Source organism: Gavialis gangeticus, unplaced genomic scaffold (assembly GCF_001723915.1).
Source record: "Gavialis gangeticus isolate Ggan-Ray unplaced genomic scaffold, GavGan_comp1, whole genome shotgun sequence".
NCBI classification, from domain to species: Eukaryota; Metazoa; Chordata; order Crocodylia; family Gavialidae; genus Gavialis; species Gavialis gangeticus.
The window spans coordinates 10709031-10723968 of NW_017729025.1; the positions used below are offsets into that span (position 1 = coordinate 10709031).

General features: G+C 49.9%; 1 protein-coding gene across 2 annotated transcripts in view; it reads left to right on the forward strand.

Moving 5' to 3' along the window:
• Positions 1-14938, forward strand: part of RTN1 (reticulon 1) — a 349959-nt gene that overhangs the window by 197718 nt on the left and 137303 nt on the right. For both annotated transcript variants that reach the window (XM_019518389.1, XM_019518388.1), the window contains exon 3: positions 6819-7562. In XM_019518389.1, coding sequence (XP_019373934.1) covers positions 6819-7562 — 744 coding nt within the window. The remainder of the gene's footprint in view (positions 1-6818; positions 7563-14938) is intronic.

Here is a 14938-nt window from a genome sequence, read left to right on the forward strand (position 1 = left end):
TGACAACCAGATTCCCCGTCTTGTCCTGCAAGGGCCCCACATTTCCTGGGGCCTTCTTTCTTCTCCCTATGTACTTAAAAAAGGACTTCTTGTTGTCCTTAATCCGGGAAGCCAGCCCCTGTTCCATCTCTGCCTTGGCCTTCCTAACCATCCCCCTACATCCCCGAGCAACTGCTGAATAGTCCTCCTTAGTGATGACCCCTCCTATTCAGTTAAATAGTTTTGCTTTCTCACTAGAAAGCTGCAAAGTTGGGGCAAACTCCCTCATTTGTTTGCTTGTTGGCTTCTGGGGTTTTTATTCAGCTTTGAGCAGAGGCATGCCTACCCATAGTTTGCCTTGCACAGTGGCAGTACATAGTGCAGGAGCACTGACCAGAGGTTGGCTGCTTCTGGGAAAAACGTCACCTCTTTTTTTTATCAGAAACATGGGTGTGGAGTGTGTGTTTAAATACTGACTTCTTCAGCAGCATGCACAGCGGCTGCTGGAGCTGGAGCTGCTTCAGGGATGTTGCAGGGCGTTATGGGGGGTAGAGGATGGGAGGGCAAGGTGTCCCCCTACTTCCACTCCAGTGCCTCCTTAGGCAACACCCATGGCTCATGCCCTTCTCGTTCACCCACCCTTATGCTACTGGTTTTGGTGCGGCTTCATCTGCATTCATTTTTGGTTTTTCAATGGAATTGTATGTGGAATAAAAGCCAAAGCATTTCCGACTAGCTCTACTACGGCTCTCTTCCAACCAGTACAACACTGGCCCCTTGCAGAAGGGCTCAGGCATCTGAGCACAGTGTGGTAATAGGGTCAGGGTCTTGTCACATGTTCACTTGTGACAGTTGCAGGTCATGGGAATGTAGTGACCTATTAAAGTCAGGACGTGTTGAGGAGATGACCTGGACCTGAAAGGGAACAACTTTGCCATGCTTTGACAGTACTTAACACGTGCTAAATGGCTTGAACATGTTTCTGCTTGAGTTTTAACTGCACTTTGTAAGGGTTGAGTTGAAGGTGTGACACCACTCTTAGGTCCCCATCTCCACTTTGGCAAGAAAGCCATAAAGTGCTTATTAGGTTCATGAAAGATGCTCATGGAGGGTGGAGTTCCCCATGTGGGAAGTGCATCAGGAGCAAGGCTGAGGCTGAGCAGGTCGGGCTGGACTAGTTCCTTGATCCACCACTGTCAGGTTAGCTCCTTAGAGCCAGGTGTTGGGTGCTGTACAGAGTGTGGTGGGTGCAGGGATCCCACCTCAGGAACACAGCTGGGTATTCGTATCCCTCCGCTGTTTCCACCACGTGAGGCGGGCCAGTAGGGGGTGCTCCTGCATTGAGCCACCCACCTCCCTGCGCCCGACCACCTTCCAGGCTCCGAATGCCTCCCTAGGGGCGCCTTATGTCCGGCCAACCCCTCTCCCGGAGCACACTCGCTAGTCTGGGGGTAACGTGCCGCCACCACCCCAAGAAGGGACTGTCTCGCGGCCCTGTGTCCTTGGGGTAACACAGGCCTAAAGTCCCACGGGTACTTGACCCAATACAGGCACTTGGGGTACTTCCCCAAGTCCGGGGGCAAAAAGGTATAGTCTCCCTTAGTCCACAGACCTAAGGGGTCTCTTAGGCATAATTTAGACCCACCCCTCAATAAGTCTCCCACACCAGTCAAAAAGGAGAACTTTATTGATTACAGGGGGTAGGGTAAACTAGGGTACAGGATAGAGCAATATCTAGAAATCCTAAAGAGCAAACAGTCTGGCTGTGGTAGCCTTTTGATTACGCATCTGTGATACTTCCAGCTAAATATCTAATCAGATTGAGTAGCTTACTCACAAGCATCTTCCAAAGGCAGGTGAAGTTTCCCTTTGGAGGCAGGCGGTTCCTAGCTCGTGAGTTTGGGGGGAGAGAGCCAGTTTCAGATGTTAAGGCTTCTCTGTGTCCCCTGCCTGGCTGCTGCGTCACCTCATGGCCGGAGAGGAGAGACCGCCTCCTTCCCCGTCCTAACTTATATAGCCCCTGTGACCTCATTCACCTGGGCCAGCGGAGGTCAGCCCCAGTTGGCTGTCAGCCAACCAATCTGAAATGCATCACCTGTTACCGGGCAGATTCCAGCTCCCCAGGTAGAAACCCCTTACCCAGGTAAGTGATGCAAGTCACGTAAGCAGAGGGAGCAGGTTTCCCCCTCCCTCAGGAATGCAGCCAGCTCCAGTTCCCTAAAGAGACAGGCTGAGGGTGTGGTCCCCTGTGTGCTGGGCCCATCCTAATTGAATGGTCACAGCACAGAGATTTAAATCACAGTGTCACAGGGCAGAGATTTTTGGGGAGAAACCAAGGTGGCTTTCTGCCACACAGAGCACCTCTGAAGCTGAGAGAAAAAGCAGCCTGAGGATGATGACATACAACTTGATTTGCTTTCCCCTAGCATCCAGGGCTGGATGGAGTGCACAGTGCACCATGAATCTACCTAGTGTTAGTGGGCATATTTTCCAGATGTTCTGCCTCTTCTATTGGAAAGGCAAAATGAAGAAAGTAGTGCTTTTCCCAGTCATGATTAAATGATGACTGCAGGGGATCCTAACTGCAGAGATTTGGCTATGAGAGGGTTAACACTGTAGTTCTGCCCCTGCAGGGTGAATTTTGCCCCCTCTCCCCCTCCCTGAGGCTGGAAAAGCAGCAGCCCTCTTGCAGCACTGTCTCCATGCTTGCCTGTGTTCCAGCAAGGAAAAATCAGCCCTTGCTTAAGACATGCACCTCAGTTTTGGAGGGCTGGGTTTTGGGGAGAAGGGTGTGTTTACTTGTATACTTATGTCATATACCAATAAATATGGGTGATCTCATACACTGGGGTAAATCCAGAGTAACGCCAATGAACTCAGTGAAATTATTCTTGGTTTATAGCAGTAATAAAAAGACGTAATGACCTACGTTGATGTGGTACCTGGCAAAGAAAATGTTGCTAGCCCGATCTAGCAAGCATGCAAACTTAGGACATGGAGAGGCTGCAGCATGTCCCAAATCATATTGCAAGTCCATAGGAAGCCCAGGTGTTGTCTACTGCTAGGGACAGGCTGTCCCCTAACTGCTGTTGACTCTGAGATCAGCGTCCATGTAGCCTGGCCCCCATTTGTTTGTTAAGCTTGCCTGTATGGCAGATCAAATTGTCAGTTGTAATGTGCCTTACACTATTTCCACAGACTAAGCAGAAATTGGTAATTTCCACAGACCAAGGAGAAACCTGTATTCTGGCCAGGCGCAGGACTCCCATTAATGTCACTGGCTGGCACGTGCAGAAGACTGTGGGATGATGTCCTCAGGCCTAGACTAGGCACCTTTTTGGGAGCCATGCTTTAGCTAAACACAAATTCTTGAACTTGGTAGAGGGGCAAGTGGGTGAAATGTAATAGGTTTGAAGAGCCAGGAATTCAGACTACTTTATCTTTATGGTTACATCTCATTTAAACTCGAGGGAGAATCTCTCACTCTGTAGCTGAGTCCTGACATGTAGAATACTTGTTGCTAATTTTATTTTCCAAGCAGGAATTAGCTTTCTGAATACAGACTTACAAAAAACTAGAACCCTTGGTTCCAAAATGATACCTTTTATTAGGCCAACTGGAAAATGGCAAGAAAATTGTCCTTTTCTGCAAGCTTTCAGGATCAAAGTCCCTTTATCAGGCTCTGGGAAAAGTGTAGATGGTACAAGATGGTAAAAAGTCCCCATAAGTAGGAAATAAACTTCATTTTTGCACAGAGGGAGATGAAGATGGAAGGCTGTCCCTCTGGGTCCATGAGAGTGTCTTTGTGAGCTGTGTTGAGTAGAGCTTTGATGTGTTGATCAGGTAGAATTCCCTCCCTGGCGGTGCCAGATGGCAGGCAGGGAGGTAAAAAAACGTCCTTGTTGTTCTGCAGTGAAGTTTAAAATCCAAAATTGGCTAAAATTCGGCATCTTCCATGTTTCAGGGGTGTACGGCTACCAAGTACACCTCTGAATACAGAGGTATTTATGCCTCCCCCTGCACAGTTTACCTGCTATTTACAGCACTTGTTTCTCCTTGAAGAGCGTTCACCTGCAATCTGGTTGTAGTTTAGCAACTTTTGATTTTCTAGGGAAGGTTCAAACTTGTGGCTTCATCATTCCATTGCCGTGACCTCTTTTTAATAGTGAATTTAAATCCTTAAAATAGTAACAAATCTGTCCAGACCTTTAGGGCATGATAGAAACCTTCCTAGTTACCAGTAGCACCTGGAGACAGAATTAAATGAATGAGTCTATCTACACTATGTTCTAGTTATCCTATTTTATAGAAGGCAGAGAAAGTTCAGGCATGACCTTTGGCTGGGGTGCCTCCGTTGTTGGTTATACCACTGTTTATCTTCTTTTAAGAATTTGGCCACATAGTTTGATGCTTAGATGAGGCCCAAGCGCATCTGAACCTCTTTCCATCAGAAGCTGATCAGTCTGAACTAGTCTGGACCCTACAGCTCGCACAGGCTTCACTTGTGGCCCTGAAGGCCTGGCATGTTTGGAAACAAGGCCCCTGATTTTGAAAGCTGGGAACTGGAAAGTCGAGACAGCTATAAATAGAAGTCACTTGTGGAAAGAAAGAATTTAAGCAACTTGGCAAGGGCCACAAAGAAGGTCAGTAGCAGAGAGTAGACTGGACTGTGGGAAATGCGAACAAGGAGAGAAGTAGCAAGCAGCATTTGTGCCCAGGGCTGAGCCAGTGGTCGCACTGACCGCCCATCTTGTGCCTCCTCTAAGTTGGCACCTGGGACAGATGTCCTACTTGCCCGCCTCCACTTGTGCTACTGCTGCAGTCCCCCAAGCTGTGCTCATATGATGCGCTTGTTTAGTATCTGAGAGCGCTGCTTTTTGCAGGTATTTTTACTCTTACCATTTATTTGTGATACAATTAGCACCTTGCAGTCCCAGCTGAGACAAATGGTGCCAAGGGAGACAAAAATATGAGACAAGGGTTGTTGTTTTTTTGTGATATCTTTTATTGGACAAGCTGCATAGTTGAGAGGAATGTTGGACAAGCTTTGGGGCGCAAAAAAGCAGAAGTGTCTGGGAAAGAGCGAGACAGGCTGAACTAAATAACAGGAAAAGAATGGCTTGTGTTTAACTCCAGGTGAACAAAAGCAGTCTCTTAAAGGAACAGAGCTGGCTGTGAGGTAGGAACAAAGACAGGTGACCAAAGGTATGACCCAAACAAGAGGAATGCTGGTCCATGGGCTGGATCGAGCTCTGTGTGCCAGAATCGGGCCCGGGGTCCAGTGCCACCACCTCCCTGCCCCACATACTGGGATTGGGGCCTGGAGGCCCGGTGCTACCACTTTCTTGCCTCTGTATGCCAGAACTGGGCCCCGGTGGCCTGGTGCCACCCTCTCCCACCCCTATATGCTAGGAGGCCATCACCATCCCCCTCCTGCCCCCATGTACCAGGATTGGGCCCCGGGGGCCTGGCACCACCTCCATGCACTGGGATTGGGCTCCAGGGGCCTGGTGCCACCCCCTTCTGGTCCCCCACCCCAGGATTGGGCTGTGGGGCCTGGCATCGCCTCTGCCCAGCCCTGTACGCTGGGATTGGGCACCCAGCCCAGCATGCAGGGCCCAGGGATCCCCATGGGTCTGGAAACTTGGCAGCACAAAAGTGGTGGCACCGCTCTCCTGCTGCCAAATTTCTGGACCCCTGGGGAGCCCCAGGATCCAGATGACATGGCATCCCAGGCTGGATCTGGCCCACAGGCTGGGGGTTGAGGCCCCTGATGTGGAAGAACAAGACCATTCAAAAAGGAAACGGGTAGGGAGTTATGAGCCTGGGGCCTAATTATCAGGAGAATTTAAGGGATCTAAAGATCACATCAGGTCAGATCCTATGGGTGCCTAATAGGATCTGCAGAAGAGCCAGAGCAAGCTCAGCACCTAACCTCTGCCTGCTCCCCAAACCGGCTTCAGTAGAGCGCAGGTACCTGCTTCACTCCGTGCCTCTGGGCATCTCACGGGGTCCCTGCTTGCATTTTTAGCTGCCTAAATATTTTCAAAGATGAGCCCTTGGACTCTAAGCAGACAAGACAGACAAACAATGGGAGTGGAAACAGGCACAGAGATGTGGAGTGACTTGTCTAAGGACATCTATCAGCTCAGTGGCAGAGCCAAGAATAATGCCCTCCATTTGAGGCTGAAGCCAATACGTTGCCCACTAAACCACATGGCTTCTGCATGTCAAAGCAGTGCCGCAGCTACTTTCACTCCAGTGACACAGTTTGGGCTTGTTAGGCCCAGATCCTGCTCCACCTGCTAGCCACCAAGGTGGACTCGGGTGCCTAAGTGTGATCCTATTCCACCATGCTTGAGAACAGTTAACACAAATGGTGGGTGGGTCCTGCTTCTCCTTGATGTTTTTTGTCACCTAATCTTAAGGCTAAGACAATGGTGTGTTACAAAATTAAATTTGTTATCTGTTTTTCAGAGACCCAAGTCAGGTGGAATAGGATCACACTCAGGCATCCCATAAGGGGAATAAGATCTGGCCCTTGCTGTCACAGGTTCCAAGTTCAGTTGCCATGAATGGAGGTGCGGTGACTGTGGGTGTGTTTGACCGTGGCAAAATGACACTCAAAGTAGGCTACACGTGCATAGTGTTCTGTGTGTCCTTTCACCTGTGTGTACATCGTGCCAGGAACTCTTTCATCTTTTTCTCCAAATTAATCTGATTGCAGATTTATCTTCCTAAAAGCCACTGATCCCTGGGGCGAGTGTGCCTTTACTGACAGAATAACTGAAGGCCCCGTTCGCTTTTTCACTGTGTGCTGTTCCTGTGTTTTGTTTTAGGTGACCCTGCGTCTTCCCACTTCTTTGATTACACGTCTACAAAAGCCCCGAACGGAGGCGATGCATCCTTCTATACTACTCTGATTTCAGATGTCCATTATACGACTCCGCGGGATTCTTCCTACTTCACAGGGATTTTGCAGCCAGAGAATAGCCACGTCATCTGTTCAGACAGCACAGAAGGGTTTAGCATGCTGGGGCACGCCATTCAAGAGGTGACTGGGTTTGAGTCCCACGGCTTGTTTAGCTCTGATTCAGGAATAGAGTTGACTCCCGCAGAATCCACTGATGTCAACAAAACTTTAGCGGATCCCATGAAAGTAGAAGCTTATAAATACATTGACATAAGCAGACCAGAAGAGGTCAAATACCAGGAAAAATGCGAGATGAGCCCAGAAGACAAGAGCGCAGGCTTTCTTGATAGGTCTCCTGAAGCGTCGGCCAAGCTGAAACACGGTTCCACCTCTCCGAAAACTGCTTTTGAGGAGACCAAAGTGACCAAAGGACAGAACTTACTGGAAGAGGAAATGTTTGGTGACTGTCAGAGTGCCTCGCTGATCACATCGCCGGTCAAGATCACACTCACCGAGACGGAGAGCACAGGAGAACCGGTTAGCAAGGAGACAACTATCCATAAGCAAGAAACAGGTCTGAAACCAAGCCATGAAGTGGTTCCAGTGGTGACCGTGTCAGAGCCAGAAGATGACAGCCCAGGGTCTATCACACCACCATCCTCTGGCACAGGTATAATGGCTGGTACCCATTTACATTTAATCCTAGCACCACTCAAGTTAATAGCAACATTTCTATTGAATTTAATGAGGCCAGGCTTTTGCCTGCTCTGTAAAAATAGCACCTGCTTTCTTTGCAGCCACATTACCTGTATGCATTTGAAGACCTCTTCTGTGCAGAGGAGGGGGCCGTATAGTCTATGGCAGTGCCACCCTGACCCAGCTTTGCTGGTTCTGGTTCAGAGCTAGTTGGCAAGGGGCACCTCAGCTTGGTGCAGCTTTGAACCATACAGGCCTGCCCATTCTGACCAAAAGCCGTGGCCTGATTCATAAAGGTGTGCAGCTTCAGCAGCTTCCCCGGTTGGGGATATAGGTCCCCTGTGGAGAACAGGCCTGAAGGCTCTTGTATTTATATCCCACCATATTCAAAAACATCAGAGCAGCTTACAATGAACAGACAGACATCCTACAGGCAGGAAACAGTAGATTCCCCAGACCATGTCTCCAAAATGTGAGATGTCCAGCTCCCCATCCCTTAACTACCACTTCTGGGCCTGAAGCCCCATACCAGAAAACCCTCCAGCTAATCCCAACCATGCCTTCCAACCATCACTTACATCCGGGTATTAGAAACTTCCTATTTCTTCCATTTCTTGTCCACCCACTCCCCTGCCTCACTCCCAGGGGAGATCCCCCTACCTTCTCCCAGTGTACCTTCCAAGCCTGCATCTCTTTGTCCTCTAGAAGGGCTGTGACTGTCCCACAATGACAGTACTCCTCCGCCTTCTCCAAAAAACACAACATTAAATTCAAAAAAGAAACAGAAAGACCCTAAGGGGCAATGCTAAGGGCACGGTTTGGTGGTGCCCACCGAGGGAGGTCTGCCTACATGGGCCTGCAGAATGGCCGGGTCGTCCTCCTTCTATTCAGGCAGCCGAGATGGTGCCTTGCCCCGGCCCCAGGGGTGGGGACAGCAATGATGACAGTAGATCTTCAGCCCAGGGAAGATTTTACTGCTCTTTGCTGCTGCTTGTGTTGCAGCCCGTAGGGGACAGGGAGAGCAAGCTGCATACTGTGATTCAGAAACACAACCGGGAAACACACCCTGGTGCCCTGGGCTGGACAGTTTTCTTCTACAGCTCTTTATTGGGCACAATGTACTCACACCCCTAAACCCTTACCTGTTGTGCCCAACCCACTGTGCCGACCTGTGGAGAGCAAGGGGCTCCTAGCCTGCATGCACAGCCCTGCTCTTCTCCCTTCCTTTGCAGCCCTGAGCTGAGACCATCTCCAGAGACCATGTGAAGGCTGGAAAGGCCTTATTTTCCTCTAGCACAGCAGGGCACTGGCACGCCTTAATTTAGAAGCAAGGACTTCCGGGTGTAAGCAGGGCCAAAAGCTAAGGATCAGGAAAGGGTGGTTACACCTGACCCTGGGAGACCACATAGGGGGAATATTAGGGACAAGGAGTTTTCCCTACCCCCTTGCATGTGTCCAGCTGATCCCTGCTCGGGATCCTGGGGTGAGCACATAAGCACCTACCAAGAGCAGGCTGAGCTGCAGCTGTGTTGTTCACCTCTCAGCAGCAAGAGGAGGAATTTGGAGGCTGCTGCTGGTGCTCTTTTGAGGGGTTTCTTTTGCCCTCTGAACGTTGGCTGGAGCTTGGGTGGGTCTCACTCATATAGTGAGAGAAACATTGATGGGCAGATGTGGAAACAGGGCAGTTTTTCTTTAGGCTAGATTGGTGCAGACCATGGGGATTGGCATTGCACTTTCCTAGGAACACCTGAGCATGTACTCGCCTAATAATTTCTCTGCTGTTGCAGTGGGAGAGCGTTGGCAGTGCCACTGTCTCCCCTGTGGGTAGGGGTATTTCCCCCTCTGAGGGTGTTTGGTGGCTGTAATGCGTGAGAGGGACTGGAATGGGCAATTTGAAGGCTCTTTTGTTGCCTACAACCACAGGGGACCAGACCCAATGGGCCAGGACGCCCCTTTCAGTTCCCTGTTCCTGTATTCCTGGGATCAGCTCCAGGCTGTGGCATAAAAGGTGGCAGGGTAGATTTACACCTTATAGGCTAACTAAATTAGAGTTAGTCTATAAGGTGCAAATCTACCCTGACTTCAGCCTAACATGGCTGCCTACCTGTCTCTCTCTATGGCCAGAGAACTTTGCACTGGTATTTGACTGTAACATTTCAAAGCAGAACAACAGGGCAAGCTGCTTTGTGAATTGCCTTCTCAGTTCTGGAGAAGAAGGGGACCTGCACAGTTGCAAGTCCTTTGTAGGCATAGGACACCGGCTGGGAAGGCGACATGCCTAAGTGTGGGCTAGTGTGGGTTTGCCAAAGTCAGGGCACTGGCAGCATGGAAAAATTCAGAGATCATTGCAAAGATTTCAGCCAGGACCCTGTATGGGGGGGCGTGGTTTCTAGCTGAGTTATGGGAGAGAAAAAGTTGAGAACCACTGGTTTGGGGCACCCTGCTCAGTGGAACCCATGTCATCACAAGCAACTATTTTTTTGAAAGGAAAATACACACAGTCTTGTAAATAAGATCTTTAACATGCAGCTCAGTGGGTCACCTTGCCGCGGGCACAGTCTCTTCCATGTTGCTGGCCTGCCCTAAGCTTTGACAGTTTTTATTATTTCATCCCTCTTCAGAGGCCCGTCTACAGTGCCACAGTACATGAGTGCCTCATAATCCTTAATGCCCTAATCTAGCGGTTTTCAACCTTTTTTCATTTGCGGACCACTAAACAATTTTGAATGGAAGTGCAGACCCCTTTGGAAATTTTGAATGGAAGTGCAGACCCCTTTGGAAATTTTGAATGGAGGTGTGGACCCCTTTGAATTGTAAGTGTGGGTATTCATGTGCTTTTGATTGATCACAGTCAAGGTTTTCTCTAAGGTGTGCGTGTGTGCGGCCATGCACAAGTAAATGTCTGGCCGCGCACAAACTTTTTTAGGTTGTGCACCCGCCGGGATAGGAGCTAGGCTGTGGCGTGGCACATTTACAGAAGGTAAGCTCCTCCCCGAGGCGAGGCAGAGGTGGGGGCGGGAGCCTGGCGCAGGCTCCGCCGGCTCCAGGGAACTGCTCTGCTCCCCCGCTTCGCCTCGGGGAGTGAGGAGGCTGGAGAGTGGAGCAGTTCCCCGGAGCCGGCAGAGCTTGCGCCAGCCCCAGCCTCCATCCCTGCCTTGCCTCACCTCCAGGAGGAGCCGCTACCTGCCCCGAGTGAGGCTCCACCGGCTCCGGGGAAGTGCTCCACTCCCCAGCCCTGATGCCATGTGCCTCCTCCCTCTCTGAGGCGAAGCAGAGGAGCAAAGCAGTGTCCTGGACCTGGTGGAGCCCATGCCAGGCCCCCCAGGCCTCTAGCCCCAGCCCCAGCGCCCCCCAGGGTGCCTGCCCCGGGTGAAGAGTGAGGAGCTGACCTTCGGTAGGTGTCCCACACCCCACTGAAGCAGCACACTCACAGACCAAAGAGGTGCGCTCACGGGCAAAGCAGGACGCTCACGGACCGCTACTCCTTAGAGGGAACATTGACCACAGTCATCTTTTGCAGAGCCCTTAGATAAAGTGTGCAGACCCTGAGTTGTCTGGAGGAAAACCACAGCCCTAACCCCACAAGGGAGAAGAAAGCGCTTCCTCATTCCACTGGGATTAGGGCAGTGGTTTTCATTGGATCCAGCTCGCCTGTTGTCTGTATAAATTGGGTGCTTTAGTGGGCCTTTTTTGGTGCTTTTATCTAATGGCGATTGATTGCAGAGCTAGGTCCGAGTAATGTGCTGCTTCTTCCAGTAAAGCACCCCATTTTTTTTAACATCTGTAAGCAACCAGAGTGACTTACTGTCACATTTTTAGAGGTATTTATTGCAGCACCTATCAACCATTAAAAATCTAGCCCTAAGTGACACTGGGATTCTGTTACAGACAGCCATTAAAAGTAAGACTCCCTGACCCTTATCTAATGCACTCAACACTGAACCACGCTTCCTCTCTGATCTCCAACATAGACTACATAGGACCATCACATCAGATAAGCATCCTCCTTCCCACTCAGAATCACAAAATCATAGAAAATTAGGGTTAAAAGGGACCTCAGGATGTCATCTAGTCCAACTCCCTGCTCAAAGCAAAAGCAGCTCAAACTAGATCATCCAAACCAAAGCTTTGTCTAGCCAAGTTTTGAAAACCTCCAAAGATAGAGAGTCCACAGCCTCTCTGGATAACCTGTTCCAGTGCTTTACTACTCTCCTAGTCAGAAAGTTTTTCCTAATATCTAACCTAAACTTCCCTTGCTGCAGCTTGAGCCCATTGCTCCTTGTTCTGTCATCTGTCACCAGGGGGTTAGAGGGGATTTAATAACAGCCTTTCAGTCTTCTCTTCTCCAAACTAAATAAACCCAGTTCCCTCAGCCTCTCCTCAGAAGTCATGTGCCCCAGCCCCTGAACCATTTTTGTTGCCCTCCGCTGGACTCTCTCCAATTTGTCCACATCCTTTCTGGGGTGGGGGGAGGAGGGGGCAAAACTGGGCACAGTACTCCAGATGTGGTCTCACAAGTGCCAAACAGAGGTGAATAATCACTTCCCTTGATCTGCTGGCAATAATCCTACCAGTGCAGCCCAATATGCCGTTAGCCTTCTTTGCAACAAAATCACATTGTTAGCTCATATTCAGCTTATTGACCGCTGTAGCCCCCAGGTCTTTTTGCAGAGCTGCTGCCCAGCCAGTCAGCTCCCAGCCTGTCCCGGTGCATGGGATTGTTCCATCCTAAATGCAGGACTTTGCTCTTGTCCTTATTGAACCCCATCAGATTTCTTTTGGTCCAATCCTCCAATCTGAGGTCTCTCTGAATCCTAGCCCTACTCTCCAGGATATATACTAGTCTCCCAAGCTTGGTGTCATCTGCAAACTCACTGAGGGTGTACTCTATCCCATCTTCCAGGTCATTGATGAAGATAGTGAACAAAACTGGCCCCTGAGGCACTCCACACGATATTGGCTGCAAACTAGACAGGGAACCATTGATTCCTACCCTTTGAGCCTGACGATTCAACCAGCTTTCTATCAACTTTACAGTCCATTCATCCAGCCCATGCTTCCTTAGCTTCTTTGCAAGAATGTTGTGGGAGACAGTATCAAAAGCCTTGCTAAAGTCAAAGTTTATCACCTCCACTGCTGTCCCCACATCCACTAAGCCAGTCATCCCATCATAGAAGTTGATCAGATTGGTCAGGCATGACTTACCCTTGGTGAATCCAGGCTGACTGTTCCCAATCACCTTCTTCTCCTCCAAGTGCTTAGAAATGAATTATGTGAGCACCTGTTCCGTGATTTTTCTACGGACTGAGCTGAAGTTGATTAGTCTGTAGTTCCCGAGATCCTTCTTCTTCCCTTTCTTAAAGATAGGCATGATAGTTGCCCTTTTTCAGTCATCCGAGACTTCTCCCAATCACCATGAATTTTCAAAGATAATGGCCAATGGCTCTGCAAACACATCAGCCAACTCCTTCAGCATCCTTGGGTGTGTCACATCTGGCCCCATGGACTTGTACGCATCCAGCTTTTATAAATAGTCCCTAATCTGTCCTCTTGCCACAGTTGGCTGCTTACTTCCTCCCCAAACTGTGCTGCCAGGAGCAATAGTCTGGGACCTGACCTTGCTTGTGAAGACTGAGGTAAAAAAGGTATTGAGTACGTTAGCCTTTTTGAGCGCTTATACACATGACACCATTACCATGTACACATGATGAAAATGTCACTTTGTGTGGCTTAATAGCATCACCTGGCATGGCTTTACAAGCACTCATGGTGCTCTGGCCAGGTGCCAGATGACTGGAAGCAAAGCCAACATGGTCTCCATCTTTAAAAAAGGGAAGAGGGAGGATCCGGGGAACTATAGGCCCATTAGTCTTACTTCAATCCTGGGGAAACTCTTTGAGAAGACTATCAAGGAGCACATCCGTGATGGTCCAGCAGCAGGGATGATGCTCAAGGGCAACCAGCATGGTTTCATTAGGGGCAGGTCATGTCAGACCAACCTGATTGCCTTCTACGATCAGGTCACAAAAGCAGGACGCAGGTGTCGTGGTGGATATAGTCTTTCTGGACTTCAGCAAGGCCTTTGACACTGCCTCCCACCCCATTCTCATTAAAAAACTAGGTGACTGTGGCATTGATGCCTACACAGGCTGAAAGGTCGTCCTCAGAGAGTAGTGGTGGATGGGTGTTTTTCGACCTGGACGGAAGTGGGCAGTGGAGTCCCCCAGGGCTTGGTCCTTGGCCTGCACAGTTCAATTTCTTTATTAGTGACTTGGATGATGGGGTGAAAAGCAGCCTGTTTAAATTTGCTGATGATACCAAGATTTGGGGTGAGGTGGGCATGCTAGTAGGGAAGGACAGATTACAGCAGGACCTGGACAGGTTACAGGGGTGGGCTAACAAAAATAGGATGGGTTTCAATACTGACAAGTGCAGGGTGCTGCATGTGGGCAGTAGGAACCAGCAGCACACTTATAAGCTGGGAAACTCTGTTCTCAAGAGCACAGTGGCAAAAAGAGATCTTGGAGTCATTATGTGGGCCAACAATGCAAGGTCACGGTCAGTAGGGCTAACTGGACCTTGTCGTGCATCCACAGATGCATCTCAAGCAGGGCCAAGGAGGTGATCCTCCCCCTCTATGTGACACTGGTCAGGCCACAGCTGGAGTACTGTGTTTAGTTCTGGGCACCCCACAAGAGGGATGTGGACAGCACTGAGAGGGTCCAGAGGAGGGCCACCTGCATGATCTGGGGACAGCAGGGCATACCCTACGAAGAGAGGCTATGGGACCTTAACCTGTTCAGCCTTGGCAAGAGAAGGCTGAGGGGGGACCTGGTGGCTGTCTATAAGCTCACTAGGGAGAACCAGCAAGGTTTGGGAGAGACCTTGTTACCCCTAGTGCCCCCCGGGGTAACAAGGAATAACGGACACAAGTTGTTAGAGAGTAGGTTTAGACTAGACATCCAAAGGCACTACTTTACAGTCAGGGCAGCTAGGATCTGGAACCAACTTCCAAGGAAAGTGGTGATGGCTCCTACCCTGGGGGTCTTTAAGAAGAGGCTAGACGTCTACCTGGCTGGGGTCATTTGAGCCCAGTTTTCTCTCCTGCCCAGGGCAAGGGGTCGGACTTGAAGATCTACAAGGTTCCTTCCGACCTTACTTCTATGAATCTGTGAATCATCACACTGTACATGTGCAGGAGTTTTGGGGGTTTTAAATGAGTTGGATTTAAATTAGAGGCAGGTCCTGTCAGACCAACCTGGTGGCCTTCTATGACCAGGTCACCAAATCCTTGGACGCAGGGGTAGCAGTGGATGTAGTCTCTCTGGACTTTCGGAAGGCCTTCGGGAG